Raw genomic sequence first — 18,806 nt, 5'->3', positions numbered from 1 at the left:
GTTCCTAATGAATTGTCGTTAGACCAGCAACGTACCATCAATGTCCCTTCGATCTCTAACCAATTAACCATGTGTAAATGCTTTTCTTCAAATAACGACCCCTGAGAGTGTCTACATATAGCCATTACAATTATTATAATTTTCAAGATCGAGCTTAAGCTTATAGAACCCATTTCCAAATTCCTCATTCGGATAATTTAGGCTATCGCAAAAAATTTAAACCCTACATCGATCATAAGGTTAGCTTATGAATAAATAATTTAAGTCAGCATTCAGCGTTAATCAACAATAAAATTACTTTTTGTATTTAAAAAAAGAAATAAATTGCAATTATGATTCTAATAAACAATTTGTGATCACCTTAGCATTTGTCATGAATAGAAACAATGTGATTTAAAAAATTCGAAGATGAATGTACTGCTAGCAATGAATAGAATTTTCACCTTCAATCAACGAGAGTTAGAACTATGGGTGATCTACCTCGGAATAGGCTGCAATGGCAGAATGTATAACTAAAAGAAATGAGAAAAACATATAAGAAAATGGGCAAGAAAAAAAAAAGAAGATTTGGAATTAGGTTCAGAGGGCTGATTTAATATCTTTATTTTTAGGAGAATGGATCATTTGATCTCTCTCTCTCTCTCTCTCTCTCTCTCTTATTCTTACTGCTAGTTGTGTTACACCTCTAATGTTGGCAAATATATAGAACCAAATAAGCAATGTGCTAAAATATATTCACTAATTTATATTAATTGACAGGGCATCATCATATACTATAAATGTGAGACTAGGGTCCATTTATTACAGAATTATTAGCATTTTCTTAGTAAATAAAATAGGATAGTTGTTCCATAAATAACTATCATTTCTTAAATTTTTAATAAAATTTTAACCATTGAAATTAGAATTAAAGATGAAAATTACAAATATATGTAATGCATACTCACTGAAAACTCTTAAAACAAGAATCTATAAGAAAATAGACAGCATGGTCAGGTTGCCATCAAGATTTTTCAATTTCTATAAAAGCATGGTCCTCAAGAGAAAAAAACAAGAAAAATATGAAAAGATTGCCTTGGCAACTAAGAGGAAAGAAGTAGAGAAACTTTTAAAAAATATTTTAAAATTAATAAAAAATATTTTAAAATTAATAAAAATATTATTTTTTCTATGTAAATTTTAAGAAAATATATTATTTTTTTATATTTTTTAAATTTACGATGTAATTATCTTTTAGTTTTTTTCTTTTTGTTGTTTTACTAAAGACAACCAAAATAGAATAAAAAATATAGATGTTTCTCTCTTTTTTTTTTTTTCTTTTTTAAGAGTTACATTCTTTCTCTTTATTTATTTCTCTTTTTTATATTAATTAGAAAGTAAAATAGAAAATATTACTGAAATACATTATTCATTTTAAGACAAATTAAAAATAAAAAATTAAATGTTTATAATTTTATAGAGAGATATATAGAAAGTATTATTAGAGATGCTCTTATATTCTAAATTATGATACAAGTACTCGTTAATTTATCTTCCGAACATTTATTTACATGAACCACAAACTTCTATACTCATAATTTAGAAATATTAATAAATAATAATATTAATAAATATATATTATCTGTATTTCGTAGCTTAAATTTTTTGAAAGGAGAAAACCTATCTTAATCAAATAATTTTAAATTATTATTTTATTATGATTTTCTAATCCCATTAAATTTAAAGTTCTATAATTAATAAATATTTTATCTTTAATTTTAATAGATTTAGAATTGTATTGCTTAAACATTGTTATATTAATATAGATTATTAGATCTACCAAATCGACTTATTTTAGCACATGTTTAATATTAAAAACTTATAAGTAAATTCCTTCTTCTTAAAGAGCTAGCAAATTATAATTCCCCCATGCCTTGACAAGATGACCAAAACATTTTATAATGATCCAAGATCTTCATACTTATTTTTGAAATTCAACTTCATAATTTATGAACCTTAATCTCCAATGTCAATTAACATTGGTCAAACTTCATAAATTTAACCCGTGTAAATCCTAATTTGAATTTATTTTTATAATTATAATACAAAAAAGTAATTAAATTTAAGCATCAGCCTTATTAAAGCTGTGCGAGCTCTCTCCTTTTTAAGTATTAACAAAAATCGGTATAACTTTCTAATATAATCAAGATATTCTTAAATAATAGAATGGAAACTTAACTTTATGGATTAAAATTCTCTTATATTCGTCTAGTTTATATAACATTATCATTAGATATTATTTAATAAATAGTTATTCATTTCTAAAATTTTTAATTTTAGAAATAGAGAAGTCCTTGGCCAGTGGCATAGGAACCTCCGATGCTTTAAGTCAGGAGTCGGAAAAATAGATAGAGGAGTTCATAATTTTAGAAAACGACAACAGGTTAATCCGCCCCAAGTCGGAAGAAGAGCAGACCTATTCTTGGTAGAGAAAGGAGGCAGCGGGCCTTTATTCTGCTTTCTCTTTCTCCCTTTTTCATCATGAATGGCGTCGCTAGTTGCAGTCAACAATGGAGGTCTATTTTTGGAGCTGCCAATTGCTTAGTTTAAGGAAAGTTAAACCCACATCTGACACATGTTAGGTGCAGATGTGACTGCCCATCTATTCATTGTGAGAGAGGTAGTATCAGTTGAAGCGCGTTTAGATAAAATAGGAAGCTCAGGGATTGAGCTGAGGAAGGTGACACACGACCTCGGAAAACATGGTTTGAGGTGTTTCAAATATCTAGAGTAATTCTGAGTATAAACCCTGAATCTCAGTGTACTTCCTAATAATGTCTTTGAACTTCAATTTTCGGTTTTTGTATTATCATTTTCCAATGTGATAGAAGTTAATATTGCATCAACATGTTTTTCATGCTTATAATTTTTAATTTTATTGTGTTGAATTTCCAATGATTTTTTGAAACCAAATTAGGTAATAGAGACTTTGAAGGCACAATTCTTTTTAAATCCCAACAGACAGATTTAAAGATGAAAAATCGTAGGATAAAAAAAGAGATTTTTTTATAAATATTCTAAAAGGGATTTTTTTTATAAAAATCGTGGGTAAATAGAGACTTTATAAATGTACTGTTAAAACAATCTTACTGTTAAAAAAATTTTCTCTTAAAAATACTATAAGTTAAGATTTCATTTTAAAAATATTGTATAACTTATGAGCCACAGGTGGATAGATATGTCTAGTAACACTATAGACACACAAAAAAAAAAAAAAAAAAGTTTACCTATAAAAATCAAAAGGCATAAAGTTATATATATGCACACAATTTAAGACATCTTTTTATAAAGCTTGCTTAAATTATTTTTTTTAATAATTGTCTTTTCTCTTATAATTAAAAGGGTCAATAAATTTTTAAATTTTTCATAAGATATATATATATATATATATATATATATATATATATATATATATATTAATATTATAATTTTTCAGAGATATATATTTTACTATAGTGTTTCAAAACTCGTGGATCAATTAGTTGATGAATAAAAGTGATTTTTTTTAGTTATTTGTACCTTAATATAAGTATTAATAAGATTTTATCATTATAATAGTGAATATAAAAGAAATAATTATTAAAATAACCACAACAATAATATATTTATAAAATAAAAAATATTTAAAAAAATATTATGAATCATAAATATTATTATAATTATGAATTTATTAAGAATATAATTTATTTTATATATATAATTATATTTTACAAAAATAATTTTTTATAAATATACAGTAAAATGTTACATATGTCAATTATATTTTAGATATTTTTTTAAAACAATATACATAAAAATGTATATGTTAAGTGTGTATATATATATATATATATATATATATATATATTTTAAATATAGAAAAATAAATAGGTAAATTTAAAAAACTGAAATACATTATACATATTTTAGTATCTATTATATATATTTATAGTATACTTCAAATATCTACACCTTTTAAAAAAGAGGCTAAATTGAACAAAATATAGTATACAATAATTATATATTTAGTATCTATAACTTTTTTAATTTATATAAATTATAAACTTATAAAAATAAAAAGGTAAACTCTTAGGAAATAGTATACATACACTTATTGTCATATGACCCCATCTGTGGAATGGGTAGGCGTAAGGCCCGACACTCACTGACTTAAAAAAATCTCATCTCAATTAATACTATTGATTCCACAATTTCATAAACATTAAATTTACAATTAATTTGGTCTGTCAGAAGAATTAGACTAGACCTGAAACTACAAAGCATTACAACTGATACACTACTATTACTACTGCGGAAAATCTAAGATTTTACATATTAACGTACCAAATAAATACACCACCCGATAATGAAGGAGTCGCATTACTAGATAAGAGTCGCGGGAAGACTAACAGTCACGGATCTGAAAAACAGTAAAAATGAGACTGTCAGTCTCGAGAGTGAGTTAAAATCAAATAATCTAGAGACTATTGCAGTGTTCATAGAAAATATTACTTATTCGAATCAATATATCAAACCCTGAACATAAACACAAATCATAATATCATAATACCATAATAGAAAAATAAATAAATAAATAAATAAATAAAAGTATATTTTTACTTTTACGGGATGAGTGGCTCAGTAGAACCCTAACCCCAAATTCTAGTAGCCTTTCGGCTCTCTTAGTCCAACAGGTCTGGCGCCCAGAGAGCAAGCTCGATCAGGGTCCTTACCTCTAGCCTGAACACTTGAATTCCAAATAAGCCGGCGCTCAGAGAGCGTTGCTCGATCAAGGACCTTAACTCCGACAATCAACTGAACTCAGCCCAAAGAGCAATGCTCGATCAGGGCAAACAAATCCATAATAATCTTATGTCCATAACCATTACTGGTGCGCACGCGGTCCTGATGTAACCCACCAGGTGGCATGTTCTACGAAAGCCACATTTTCCAAAACGCAATCATCACATTTAATAAATATCATTGTCTAATAAAATTATTCAACACATATCGAAATAAAGATTAAAAACTTAGGGTAAGGCAACGTGCAATTCGTGTCGAAAAATAATAATATCTGTATTATTATAACGTTACTAATAATAATATTTATATTATTTTTAATAATTAATAATCAAGTGAAATTATTTATATTCAGATACTAATAATCATATTAAGCATAAATTTCTAAAATAGCATATTAAATTCAGACTTAGCAATAGTGCAATGATTAAGTGACTTTAACTCACAGATTTAACGACCTCCTAGCTCTACTTCGGTGCTTTGGTTGGAGCGAGCCGAACAGACAGATCATCTAAGCCTAGATTCCTAGGACTGACTGTCTAAAAATCTCGACTCGGGAGAATTTTACCAAAAGTCCGGCAGAACTTCTCCTTCAACACAGACATTTACCCCCCCATAAAATGAGTCCAGAACCTGCGAGAAAAACACTTCAAATATCCAACAATTCAAAACAACGGGAGTCAGGTCCCTAGACATATTTTCCCAACTTCGCTATATAGCACAAAACACGAGGCAGGCAACTGACAGATAATTATTTTTGACTCACAAATATTTTCAAATACTCAACACAAAATAATAAGTATAAATTAAATCAAAGAATTCTTAAATCAGCGGGCCACAGAAAATTACCAAAACACTTAATCGCTCAGTCGACTCGCCTCTGACCGCCGAAGTCCGATCGACGATCTGAACACACCATCGGACTCGAAACAACGCGCTGATGACGATTCCCGCTTTTGATTGTTCAATCCGACCCTCGATCATCCGGAGAGATTTGCAGACGATCTCGGCCGTCGATTCGCAAACGGAGTCCAATCGCCATGAAACCAGTGCCATTGCGAAGCTTGAGCTGAGGAGAGTCGGGATACGTCCTCCGATCGTCCATTCTCCGCCGAAGCTCGTCGAAAAAGCTGAAAAATGCGGCTGCCATCACTTCGCCGGAACTCCCTCCTCTAGCCACCAAAACCGACGCCGCCACCGCCAAAAGGAAGCTCTCTCAGATAGGAGCCGATCGCCACCGAGATTGCCTCTCCTCGCGTGATTTCGCCGGCCGACACTGGTGCTGCCCGCCGTCCGTAAGGACACCGCCACCGCAGACTCTCTCTCTCTCTCTCTTCCCCCCTTTCCTCTCCCCCCCCGACGCCTCTCCTTTCCTTTTCTTTCTTCTCCATATCAACATTAGGCCCCTGAACTTTCCTTCCTTACAATTTGGCCCTTCAACTTTCTTAATTACTTACAATTTCATCCTATAGAATTTCCAATTAACCCTTAAACTTTCCTTTAATCTTTCAATTAAGCCCCTAACTAATTAATTTGGGTCAAATTAGAATTATTGAAAATACATAATTACATATATACCCCTAACCGACATATTTATTTATAAAAAATACCAAACTTACAAATTTCCATTAAAATCCCATAATAATAAAATTATAATTTTAATCCTTATTTCAAAATAATTCTCCAATTAAGTCCTAACACACAATTAAATTAAATAACCAATTTGTTAAATATTTTCCAACTTAAAATTAAATACCACTAGCTTATTAAAATACCAATTTCCCTAAATTCTTTTATAAAAAAATACCCTTTACAAATTCTTTCATAATTCTCTAATATATAATTATATATATATATATATATTCCAACTTCCCTTTAAAGAACCTATCCATCAACCCTAAACACTTCTTTCAACTATTGGGATTACCAACAAGTTTGGTTTAATACCTTTCTTCTTCAAAACGAAGGACAAAGCCATTACTGGCTTTTCTACTTCGATACAAGCTCAATCCAAACTTCAAAGATCCCCTATTGGTTTAAACAATGGTGGAATTTTTATGGCAGTGTTCCTGAGACCATAAATATATATACATTTGGGAAAAACTTGAATAACCAAAAATATAATTTATTCCTCAAATAATTTACTTAATTAATTTCTTAAAGATCCAACTAATTGGGTATAGAAAAATAACTCATTTAATTGTCTAATATTAAAATTTCCATTAAATCATTTCAAATTAAACCAAATAAAAATAAAATAAACTAATTTAAATAAAAACTAATTTATTAATTATTATTAATATAATCATTATTAAGAAAAAAATTCCGGATATTACACTTATTTTATTATATGTTAGGATAAATAGTATATGTTAGCTATATGTTATATAACTTTTAATCAAAATTTTAATTTATTTAATTATTTTTATTCTAAGACTTTTTTTCAATAGCAATGGATTTAATACAAGTATTCATATTATATAATGAAATATATTCTTTACATTTTTAGAAAAACACAAGTAAAAATTATAGTAAATAATATATATTTCATATATTGTGGTATATGTTCCATATATATTTGTTATACACATAGTATATAAATGGTATCTGGAATTATTGTTAGTTTTTATTTTATATCTTTAGTATTTATACATCTATAAACTTTACTGTTATTTAAAAAATTTCACTAATTTCCTAAAATAAACATATCATCAAACAACATCAGTGAAAAATATAATTTCATTTAATCAAATTTATTAGCCAGCTCAAATAGTCATTTCATTGATTGGCCATACAGATAAGAAATTGAATAACTTGCCAATAAATTTTGAATTAATGCTTCATGCTATTTTCTTTCTTTGCTAGTTATATAATAACCCACTTACTCTTTCTTTAATCATGCTATAAATTTACTATCCTCATTCTCCTTCTTACTATATATTTTTGAACATATAAATGAAAATAAAATAATAATATTTGCACCATTACACATTAAGTTTCTAATATATTAAAAAAATAAAGTCACAAATAATTTTTTTTAAAAAAATATATAAAAATTAATATTTATATATATAGAGAGAATATGTAAATTGCATTTAGCCTTTCTAATCTTCAATGTATTGTACCTATCTACTAGATTAACCATAGAATCTATTATAATATTATATCTTATATCCATACATGTCATTAACTAAAGCTAGTATTTGAAGAGAAAAAAATAAAAATGCTTTATTTTTTTAAAATAAATTTGATTCGTAATATCATTTTTTATATATATTCTTCATCATTTTTAATAAAAAAGAAAACATGATTGACTTAAAATATATATACATAAGAAAAAGGAATTGCCTATCAAATCATAACTTAATATTTGTAATGGGATTTCTCTCTATTCTTACACTTTAATAAATTTCTTATAAGTTAGTCATTAGATTCCACCGTACATGTCATCATACTTTGATTAAATAATGACTTTTATGGTGATGATGGATGTGATGTGAGCAAGTGCAGAGTTTTATGTAGTGACAAATATAGAAGAGGAAGAAGATTTAAAAAGAAAATAGAGATTATAAATAATATTATGCAGTAATTTAAAAAAGTGAGTCATATATATTTGAGATAAAAAAAAAATACATTAAAAATAATATTATGTTAAAAGAACAGTATTTTATGTAATTTCCTAAAAGAAAAGACGAGAAATCACAAAATCTCTCTTTAGGGCTCCGAAACTTTCAAGTTTTTGCTCTAAATTGTTAGGCCTTTGATTAAACCAATTGCAAGATACAAGGTTTACAAAATGCAGCTTTTGGGTCTCAAGTTGGATTCGAGCCACAAAATGCCCCAAGATTCCGGGCCCATTAAGCAATCTATAATTATTCGGTGGCGCCATCAGCTAATATTAGATTTTTGTGATTTAATATCTAATTAATAATAATATTTTAATATTTTTTTCTTTCGATATCATCACTTTTTTATTTATGTTTCAATTTAACAATCTATATCTTTTTTAATCTATTTTTACTGATGTAGTTTTTAAAAATGAAATATTCATCGTATTAGTAATTGATCGATATATTTTTGCTGATAGTGATTAAAAATAAAATATTCATCACGTCAACAATATTAATTCGCTAATAAATTATTTTACTAAGTATGTGAATTCACATTTAAATATTTTTCAACTATATATATTTTAGTGATGGAATACATACGTTTTGTAGGATAAATTATCAGTGAGTTTTACGATAAATTAATTAAAAATATTTTTAATTATTATTACATCAGCAAAAATAATAAAAAAAAGTTATAGAGTTCTTACAAAACTTAGAATATTAATTCCAATTAAATATAAAATCTAAATATTTATTATCTACGAAGCAATTTATTCATTGCCTTTAAAACTTCAAACTTGCATGACACCAAATTTCAAACTTACATAAAATTAATAGGTTTTTTAAATTTAGCATAATTTTATATATTTGACAAAATAAATTTTTGCAGGAAGTACAAATTTTTATTGTGGTCTAACTTTTTGACAGAAGATATTATTATACCATTAGTATTTTATATCCAATTTTAGACACCGTTAATATTTTGACTATTGAATTTCAAATGAAGTATTGCAAAATCTTTATTGTCAGACAGATGGTTGATAATAGAGTCGTATAGTTTTATTAAATTATCCAAAATCTGTCATAATTAATTAAACTTAAAGAAAAATCGAATTATAAAAATAATTTTCTATCTCTTTAATTTGCTCTCTAAAATCAATAAAACTTGATATAGCCGATCTTGCATGAAAGCTAAGTTGATAAGAAGTAATGATAGTGGAATCATATGTGATTAGCACTAAATGATTGAGTTGTCACTATTGAATTAACTATGTTAGTAAAAGTTATTTATGGTTTAACTCTCAAGATACTAAAATATATTGCGAAAAATCACAAAATTCTGTATGAAAAAGTTACATGGCCAAATTTTATATTTTCTTTTAAATTGCTTAATATTTTAGATTCTTTTATATTTATATTGAACATAAAATCTATCATGTTTTTAATTTTTATCTTTATTAAATTTTAATTGAATGATTGAGATTTACGCAAAATATAAGTAGTAGTAACTATTAATTGAATAATAAAATCTCAATCATTAAATTTGAATTTACTTATTAAAATTATGTAATTCTAAAGGCAACTAAGATATGAGTGAATTGGTTGAAATCAAAAACTAAAAACCAAAACCAACACAAAGATTTTATAGTGGTTCAGCCAACATTTGCCTACATCCACTTTTCAAGAGTCTTCTTGAGATTTACACTATCAAATAGAATTATAACTTATCTCTATTTGAATTCTTTTGCAAGGCTAAGAAGAAATCCAAATGTTTTTCTAAAGGCTCGCACTCTAACCAAGTGTTTTTCTAAGTTCACACTCTAACCCATTCTAAGATTTTCAATCTTAATTACAAGATTTTTTAATCCCTTACCGGACACTCAATCTATCTCTTTTGAGCTTTAAATATAAGAATTAAATACTCAACTATCCATATATTCAAACTCACATTTGGAAAACATGAAGATTTGAGGTTGTTGAATGTAAATACACAATGAGGCTCAAAATAATTATTCTTGCTTGACCTAGAACCATTAGAAATGAAGTTTAAATAGTTCTAGGTGAAATAGAGACGTTATATCCTCATTAAATGCAAATATAGTCATTTCAACAACTTTCTTAAATGCAGGTTTATAGATGGAAACAATCCTTCATGATCGTGAAGCATTAGTGTGAAAAACATATTTGAAAAATTGCAACCCATCATGGCCGTGGATAATTCTTCACGACTAAGAAGATTTGTGTTCATAGCTGGAAACTCTCGTTCACGGCTACTAACTTTGGCTTTCACGGCTGATAACTTGTATTCACAGCCAGGAATATCTTCTTTCACGACTGGGAACTTTGACCGTAAAGGCTACCAGACTTGTGAGGAAAAGTTTTTTTACAAACGTGAATTTTTATTCATGGTTGGAAAGATTTCTTCATGGCCGTAAAGAGTTATTTTTACAGTGGGAATGTTGGCCCTGAATGCTTTTGTATATTTCCTAAGTTCTTCAATCTAGATACACTTCACAGATAGAAATATTTATTCATGGCCATGAAATTCTCTTTCATTGCTGGAAAAATTTATTCATAATTGTGAATCTCTCTTTTATAATTGAGAAGATTTATTTATGGTCGTGAATCTGTCATATATTAAAAAGATAAAAGCTTTTGATTTCTCTTGTGTTGATATATAGTTGCTTTGTTGCATTAATAGCAATTAAAGAGTACCTATTAACAATAACAATACTAAACAAGATTGTTAGTAATAATAATATTTTACATTATTAAAATTTACAAATGAAACTTTGGCATTAACAAATTATATAAAGTTAAAAGTTGATGAGAAATCTAAATTAATTTTGGATTATACTAATGCAAATTCAATGTATCAATAATACAGAAAAAGAAATGGCGCCTGTAAAATTAAGGTACTACCTTTATTGCAACATAAAAGTTAAAACCAGATTAAACTCTAATAATGCATAGACAAATCACAAATTTGTCTTCTTTAACAATCATTTAATTAAACACCTGGCTCTACTTCTTTGAACGATCGTCGGTTGGATTAGACACATCAATCATAATGGTTTCTAAATTATTAATCTGATTGTTATAATTAGTGTTAATGTTAGCTGGAAACCCTAGTTGAACAAATATGGACCGTCCACATTTTAAATTTATGGCCCACTACATGCCTTAAATTAAACTTTATATGATGTTAATGAAGAACAAAGGACCCAATTATCCCCTTGAACCTAAATACCTTCCCCACAAAGATGCATAAGGAAGCAGGAATTGAACAATTGGCATGTGTGTTGTCTATTAACTTTTGTATCTTTGTGTATGTTCTTATGTCATAAAATATGCATTAAACCATAGTTAATCAAATCTGTACGAGGTACATTTAAAATAATAGCTTTTTATTTAGGTCTTAAAATGTTAATTAATGGTTAACTATTTTTAAGCTTATTTTATTGTTTGATAATGTCCATATTCATCTGTTTTTTTTTTTAATTAATTTAAATAGAAATCATATGATCTCTTTTTGTATCTACATTTTGATTGGTTGAAATCTTTTCAAGGTGCTGCTGGGCCTATCCGGTTTTTGTTTTATTTTCCTGTGTGCTAAAAATAACACTTTTTAATTAGTGAGAAATAAATAAATAAATATTCACTCCGCTTCTAAGAAAATAGTAATCTGTTATTTATATTTGATTATAATCTATTTTTATTATTAGTTTAATAAGTAATTATCACAAATATTTTTCATTAATTACAAAAATATTATTAATTGCTATTAATTTTTATATTTTATATTTTAAAATATTATAATTCTTATAAAAGAATTTAACAGGGGCACCTTAAAAAGATAGTGATATAAAATCAGTAAATATTAACTTAAAAAATATCTACATTTCTTATACAATGTATAAATTAAAATATATAATATTATTTTAGAAGGAGAAAATAATAATTTCACCTAAAGAATCATATAGTAATTTGGAAATCTACCGAGGGTAAATCAGCCGACACATACAACAATTAAAAACAAATGTTTTAAAGGTTTTGGTTGCCTACTATGGTAACGTAAGAGCATTCAAAAGCACAGTAAAAATGCCATATAAATACCAAAAAGATATCAACAAGAAGGGGGAAATATACAAAAAGGGTATATGATTATATTCATTTAAATCTTTCATCTTACATCTTAATGATAGAATATCCAATTACAAATTCAAAATTTTCCTATTTTTAAGGTAATATTGTCCATTTAATTAAAATAGGCTTCTTATCAATTTTTTTTTTTTGAAAAATGGGTGTTAGATGGACAAAACTTCATTCAAATTCATCCAATAACTTATATTTGTTCTTAAAATTTAAAAAAAAAACAAACAAACAGAAAAACAAAAATTACTTTTTTTATATTAGCTGAAGATATTATTTTAATTTTTTTGATAAAGAAAAAAAATACTTGTGGTTTTTTTTTTTTTTTGATAATTTAAGTATGTTTTCTTATTTACACTTTAACGAGTCATCATTATCATGTTATTCATCTATGATAATTTTACTTTAGAGCTTAATAATGTCCAGTTTTATTGTTTGACCATCAAATTAATCTCATTAAATTATTAAATTTTTAATAGAAATTTGATTGTCATATAACAAAATAGGATTTGTCATATAACAAAATAGGTATTTTATTTGTATTTTTATCATTTTCTTACTATTTTCTATAAGAAGAATACATTTTAAATTTTTATTATATGAATATATTCATAAAAACAATAAAAATATTATACATATCCATATAAGAGAAATTAAATAAATTAAATAAAGAATATCAATATTTATAGAAAGAACATTAGAAATGACATAAATACAGAAAAGAATAATAGGAGATGACATTACATATTTATATTTATTGAATAAAAAGTTAATTAAGTTAAAAGAAAAAAGAAAAGGGACCAATGCAATTCAGTAGAAGAAGCCCTAGGTCAAAATAGAAAAGATTTGTGAAAAAAGCAAAGAGAAAAGAAACAAATTTTGTTTGTCACTCACTACAAGGTCCAATAAGCTATAACCCATACAATAAGGAGTTATTATCTCCTTATTGACATTCATATTGAACTCAAAGAATTCTCCCATAAGAATAAGGAAAATTCTTGACATTAAAAACCCCAAAAGCAAAACCCTTACCACCTAGCTAAGCTATGTATTTTAAGTGTATAAAGAGCCAATTCTATATATTATTGCAAAGGATAATTGGGTAAGGTGCACTCCAAACTATAACATCTAAAAAAAACAAAGGAAAAATCAGAATATGAGTAGAAAAGGAAGAAACAAAAAAGAAGAAGAGGAAATTGAGAAGACAAAAAAGATGAGGAGATGGGGATGGTGTGTGGCTGTAAAGTTGTAGAATGGGGACGTAATGTCCTGATAGAACACATATAGGATTAATAGGCAAGAGAGGGAGATGAGAAATGAGCTCAGCCACATTCTTTTTGAAACCGACTTCAACATTAATATGCACCCTGTTTACTCCTACTCCGACACAATGCAATGCTTTTCTTTATCACCCTACTCAACTAGTTCTCCTTTCTTTCTTTTCATATTTATATATCCCGAATTAATCTAAAGCATGTCGAGTAAAACTTTTAGAGGTGCCAATATATTTTCCTTCAAAAGCTTTTAACACAAGTGCATATTCAAAGTTTGAACTCGAAACTAAAAAAGTTCATTGACATCTCATCTATGCATTCTTGGGTGGTTCTCTTCTCTCTTCTACTCTCGATAGCAATTCTATAAGTGAAAACTAGAAATAGTATGCAATATTGAAGGAGAGATCAACCAGGAGATGAGTGTGATGTTAATGAGAATAGAAGCAGTCATGTTTTTTTTATAGCACTACGAAGAGAATGACAGAGATTAAAATTGGTATTACTTATGATAAAGTTTGTAAAAAAATATTTATAAAGTTAGTATGTTTCTTAATACGATGAAATAGAATTTAACTAAATTTCGAGTCCGAATTTTGAACGTGCAACTGTATTAAAATTCTTAAGATAGTAATTTACTATCTGTAATAATTTTATCGAGCACATTCTAAATCAATCATACTAACTTTGAATATTAAATTAAAAAAATAATTTAAATTTCATTATTAAATAGCCTGCGAGACTGGGTGTAATCTAATATTATATTTAACTAAAAAGGAAAAGGAATTGGTGAAATCAATCTAATTGCAAACAATAATTTATTTCCCGATTAATCCACCTGAAACAATCCATCCAATTTGGGCAGATTAGTGGCTGTGGCAAGTTTTTTTCAATTTTTAAATATTGCCTAATCAAGACTAGATGTGGATTGAGGCAAAGATAATTCATATTTCTCTTTTATTTCCTTTTTAATAAAAAAAAAATGTTTGCTGGATTCTCTCTCTCTCTCGCTATATATATATATATATATATATATATATATTGATTTGAACATTTATAATTTGCATATCATCAAAATATAGAAAAAGAGTAGTTGACTCCTTTTTGAAAAATGTAATTAAATTAGCACTAAGATTGTTTTATTTTTCTAAAGAAAAAAGAAAAAATAAGTAGCATATTCCAAGAGACTGTCAAAATTCAGAGGATGACAGTGATAGAGGTTCAATGGAGAGTACCCCCTTGCATAAATGACAAGGATAAACCTAACAAAGGTTTTTATGATTGAGGAAGCAAATGAAATGGATGGGGCCTTTTTACAGATACAGGAAAACAACTTGATACTGTACAAGTTGAGTTTGTTTGTTTTTCTTTCTTTTTCCCTTTTATTTCTTTTCTATCTGAATGGAATTGCGAACACGAGCAAGGAAGAGAGGACAATAATTGAGCAAAAATAAGTAGGCATAACCCAGTAAAACAAAGCCACCTAAGCCTCACATAATACAAAAGAGTCCAGAGCCAGCCTCCATGTGCAAGAAGATAGTGTCAGAAACCCAGAAATAAGAAAATAAAGTTGTCAATTACACAATTAACAGACAGATCTGAATTATTTTTTTTTTTTTTCAAGCAATTAGTGAGTACATAAATTGCTATTCTGAATACCAAAAGATTTCGTGGTTTTAATTCAATCCTAATACCCATAAGAGATTCATGTGAGAAACCCATAACATTTTTGTTCTAATCAGGAATTTCCTCTTCATCTTGAGTACTAATTGAATCCTCCATTGAAAACTGACTATCATATTTGCCCTAAGAGCATTCCCAACTATAAATTTTGGTATATTCAGTAATGGCCCATTGGAAAAGAAAAGATGGAGGTTAGGGGAAAAAGCAGTAAACTATGGATGCAAGATGCAAATTAATAATCATTATAAAAAAGAAAATGAAATTAACTCTCTCTCTCTCTCTCTCTAATTTTTGCTTTTATTTTGGTTGTAATCTTGAAACTAGATTTGAGATTTGAGTTCTATTCTAATGTTTTTGGTCAATATCTGGCATGCAAAATTTTAATTTTTAAAGAGATTTTTTAGTTAAATTTGAGTTCAAGAACAAGTACAATTCTTTATTTTGTTGATAGAGCACTAAAAGACAGATGATTTTTAACTCCTTCATCAGCATCAACTGGACCATAAAAGAAGAATGAATATTCAGGTGTTTTTCCAACTTCTGAAAAGAATTTGTTTAATTACAATTTCTTCACCATTGGAGGTGTGGTGGAAGCATCAAGTGAAATATAATTACTGATTAAAAGAGAAAAAATGCAACTACAAAGTTACAAAAGAAAGTAGACTAATCCAACTTTGAACATTACCAACAATCAAAAAATAATAATAATTAAAGCTGATGAATGATTCACAGAGCATGTCCTGTGGAATCAAGAGACACAAAACACTAAATCAGACAAAAGCGAATAGAAATTAAGAAGACCACCTCTACTTCCATGTCAATTTCAAGCAACAAACATTCATCAACGACAATAACAAAATACCAACTACAAACAGTAAGCAATTTCCAAGTTCAAGCAATGGTAGAATTATCAGCAGGGGAAGTCCACAGGATGTCCTTAAGAGCAGGTCTAAGCTCTTTGCTACAGAATTGATTGTATTCAAGAGTGTCGCCGTTATCTTTCTTGACCTCCACCACTAAAAACGCCGGCGTGACAGCGAATATCTCAGCAGCTATAGCTAATTTACCTTTTCTTCCACTCTCTTGACCCTGCATCCTCACTTTGGTTTCGCTCTTCTTTACGCTGAATTTCCCAGCCTTAGCAACCTCCTCTAATGTTGATATCACACTGCTTGCTGGCCTCGTTGTGGCGAACCTCAACTCCTCTTTCTCCTCCCTCTTTTTCTCTTCGAACAACGGTGACAAATCAAACCCTTCGGATAAAGAGATAATATGAAAAGCGTTTAAAGTTTCAGGCTGCTTTGATTTGTCCCCATTGAACGCATCAAACTCCATTTCCTCCTTACTCGTTACAGTTTTCGGCACTGATTTTTTAATCCACGATGAATCCATAATTTTGCTGATTGTAATTCGAGTAGCAGGATTCGGATCGAGCAGCTTGGTGATCAATCTGCGCGCTTCAGATGAGAACCACGGTGGACATTTAAAGTCGCCTCGATAAATCTTTCGATACATAGCCACTATGTTATCGTCTTGAAAAGGCAAGAAACCAGCAAGAAGAACGTAAAGAATAACACCACAAGACCAGAGATCTGCTTTGGCTCCATCGTAACCTTTCTTCCCAATCACTTCCGGTGCAACATATGCAGGAGTGCCGCACGTAGTATGCAGCAATCCGTCTTGCTTCAGATGCTCAGCGAAAGCACTGAGGCCGAAATCAGTAACCTTCAAGTTACCATCCTCGTCAAGGAGAAGATTTTCAGGCTTTAAATCACGGTGATAAACGCCACGGCTGTGACAAAAATCAACGGCTGAGATTAACTGTTGGAAATAAACTCTAGCAACGTCCTCCCTCAATCTGCCTTTGGCAATCTTCGAAAACAACTCGCCGCCTCTAACGAGTTCCATGGCGAAGTAAATCTTGGACTTACTCGCCATGACCTCGTGTAACTCGACGATGTTCGGATGTTTCACCATCTTCATAACCGCTATTTCTCTTTTCACTTGCTCCATCATTCCGACCTTTATCACTTTCTCCTTTCCAACAACTTTCATCGCCACGCTCTTTCCGGTTTGCAAGTTACGCCCGTGGTACACTTTAGCAAAAGTGCCGTGTCCGAGTAACCGACCGAGCTCGTATTTACCATGGAGGAGCTGGCTGGAGTGGCTATCTTTGCTTCTTTCTGCCATCTCTGAATATCCGCGACAAAACTCTTGAAAAGATTGTGTTTATATGTATATACGAAAGAGAGAACAACAAAGAAAATATGAGAGAAATAAGAAATGAGTAATGAATAATTTTTTCCCTTGTGAGCGATCGGATCACCCGTCTTCAACGTGTTTCCGGTGGCAATTTCTGCCGCCGATGCACCGTTTGGCGCGGCAACAAAGTTCACTCTTTGTTAACAAAGCTCCTCTCATCTCTCTGCATTCCCCACAGGAAGCCCTAATCTCACAAATAGAGATTTTTTTTTTTTTTAATTAGGGTTTTTAAATCTCAGATTTTTCCTACCTCAAGAGGTAGAGGAAGAGGAAGAGGAAGAGCGGAGAGATTTTGTTTTTCTATTTCCTTTTTACTAATCTCATAACCGGTCATTATATAGCAGTTTTTGCAAAGAGGCCAATTACGATTTCATCCCTACTGAACATGATTTTCCACATCCGGAACCGTAATCTGACGGTTCCAAACCATGCACTTATCAGTACCTCGAGGGGCTGCTGTTTGGTTACACGCGTAAGGGTCTTATTGGGTTTGGTTTTGGTGCATTCCGGAACCGCCCTGGATATGCATCTGTAATTACGAAATCTGGGCTAATTTTGTTCGGTTGTAAATAATTCGGTGTGGGACCGACAAGGTGTGAATATTTGTTGGAAAAAGAAAAGAAAAGAAAAGAAATGCCTAATTATTTTTAATTGACGAGTGATAAGTTACAGCAGGCATAATGATAGAGCAAAATCATACCTGTAATCAAGTTGGAATGATAAGGGTAACTTTAGATGTTTGGAAAGTTTTACGGCATCACACGCCGTAATTGTTTTAACCGTTTGGTAATTTTATTGTTTCTTTTATACCAAGGGCACCATACTATAAATTATACAATATGTAATATACTTAAAAACATATAGGTGAAGTATTTACTAGTTTAATTAAGTTCGAATTCAAATCTTTGATATGCAGCTGTGTTTAAATTGTTAAAAAACTACTTATTTATCTGTAAAAAATTTATATGGCACGCTATAGATTAACTCTAAGTATATATATACCAAAAAA

At 29.1% G+C, this 18,806-nt stretch overlaps 1 protein-coding gene across 1 annotated transcript; it reads right to left on the bottom strand.

Annotated features, from left to right (window-relative positions):
* Window positions 1–16,181: 16,181 nt before the first annotated feature.
* On the bottom strand, window positions 16,182–18,107 carry LOC8258867 (CBL-interacting serine/threonine-protein kinase 6). Its single transcript, XM_002533931.4, has one exon. The coding sequence runs from the start codon at window positions 17,723–17,725 to the stop codon at window positions 16,427–16,429; it is 1,299 nt and encodes a 432-aa protein (XP_002533977.1). The 5' UTR covers window positions 17,726–18,107; the 3' UTR covers window positions 16,182–16,426.
* Between the last annotated feature and the right edge of the window lie 699 nt (window positions 18,108–18,806).

This window comes from Ricinus communis, chromosome 3 (assembly GCF_019578655.1).
Source record: "Ricinus communis isolate WT05 ecotype wild-type chromosome 3, ASM1957865v1, whole genome shotgun sequence".
Classification (NCBI taxonomy): domain Eukaryota; kingdom Viridiplantae; phylum Streptophyta; class Magnoliopsida; order Malpighiales; family Euphorbiaceae; genus Ricinus; species Ricinus communis.
This window is presented reverse-complemented; position numbering and strand designations above follow the sequence as displayed.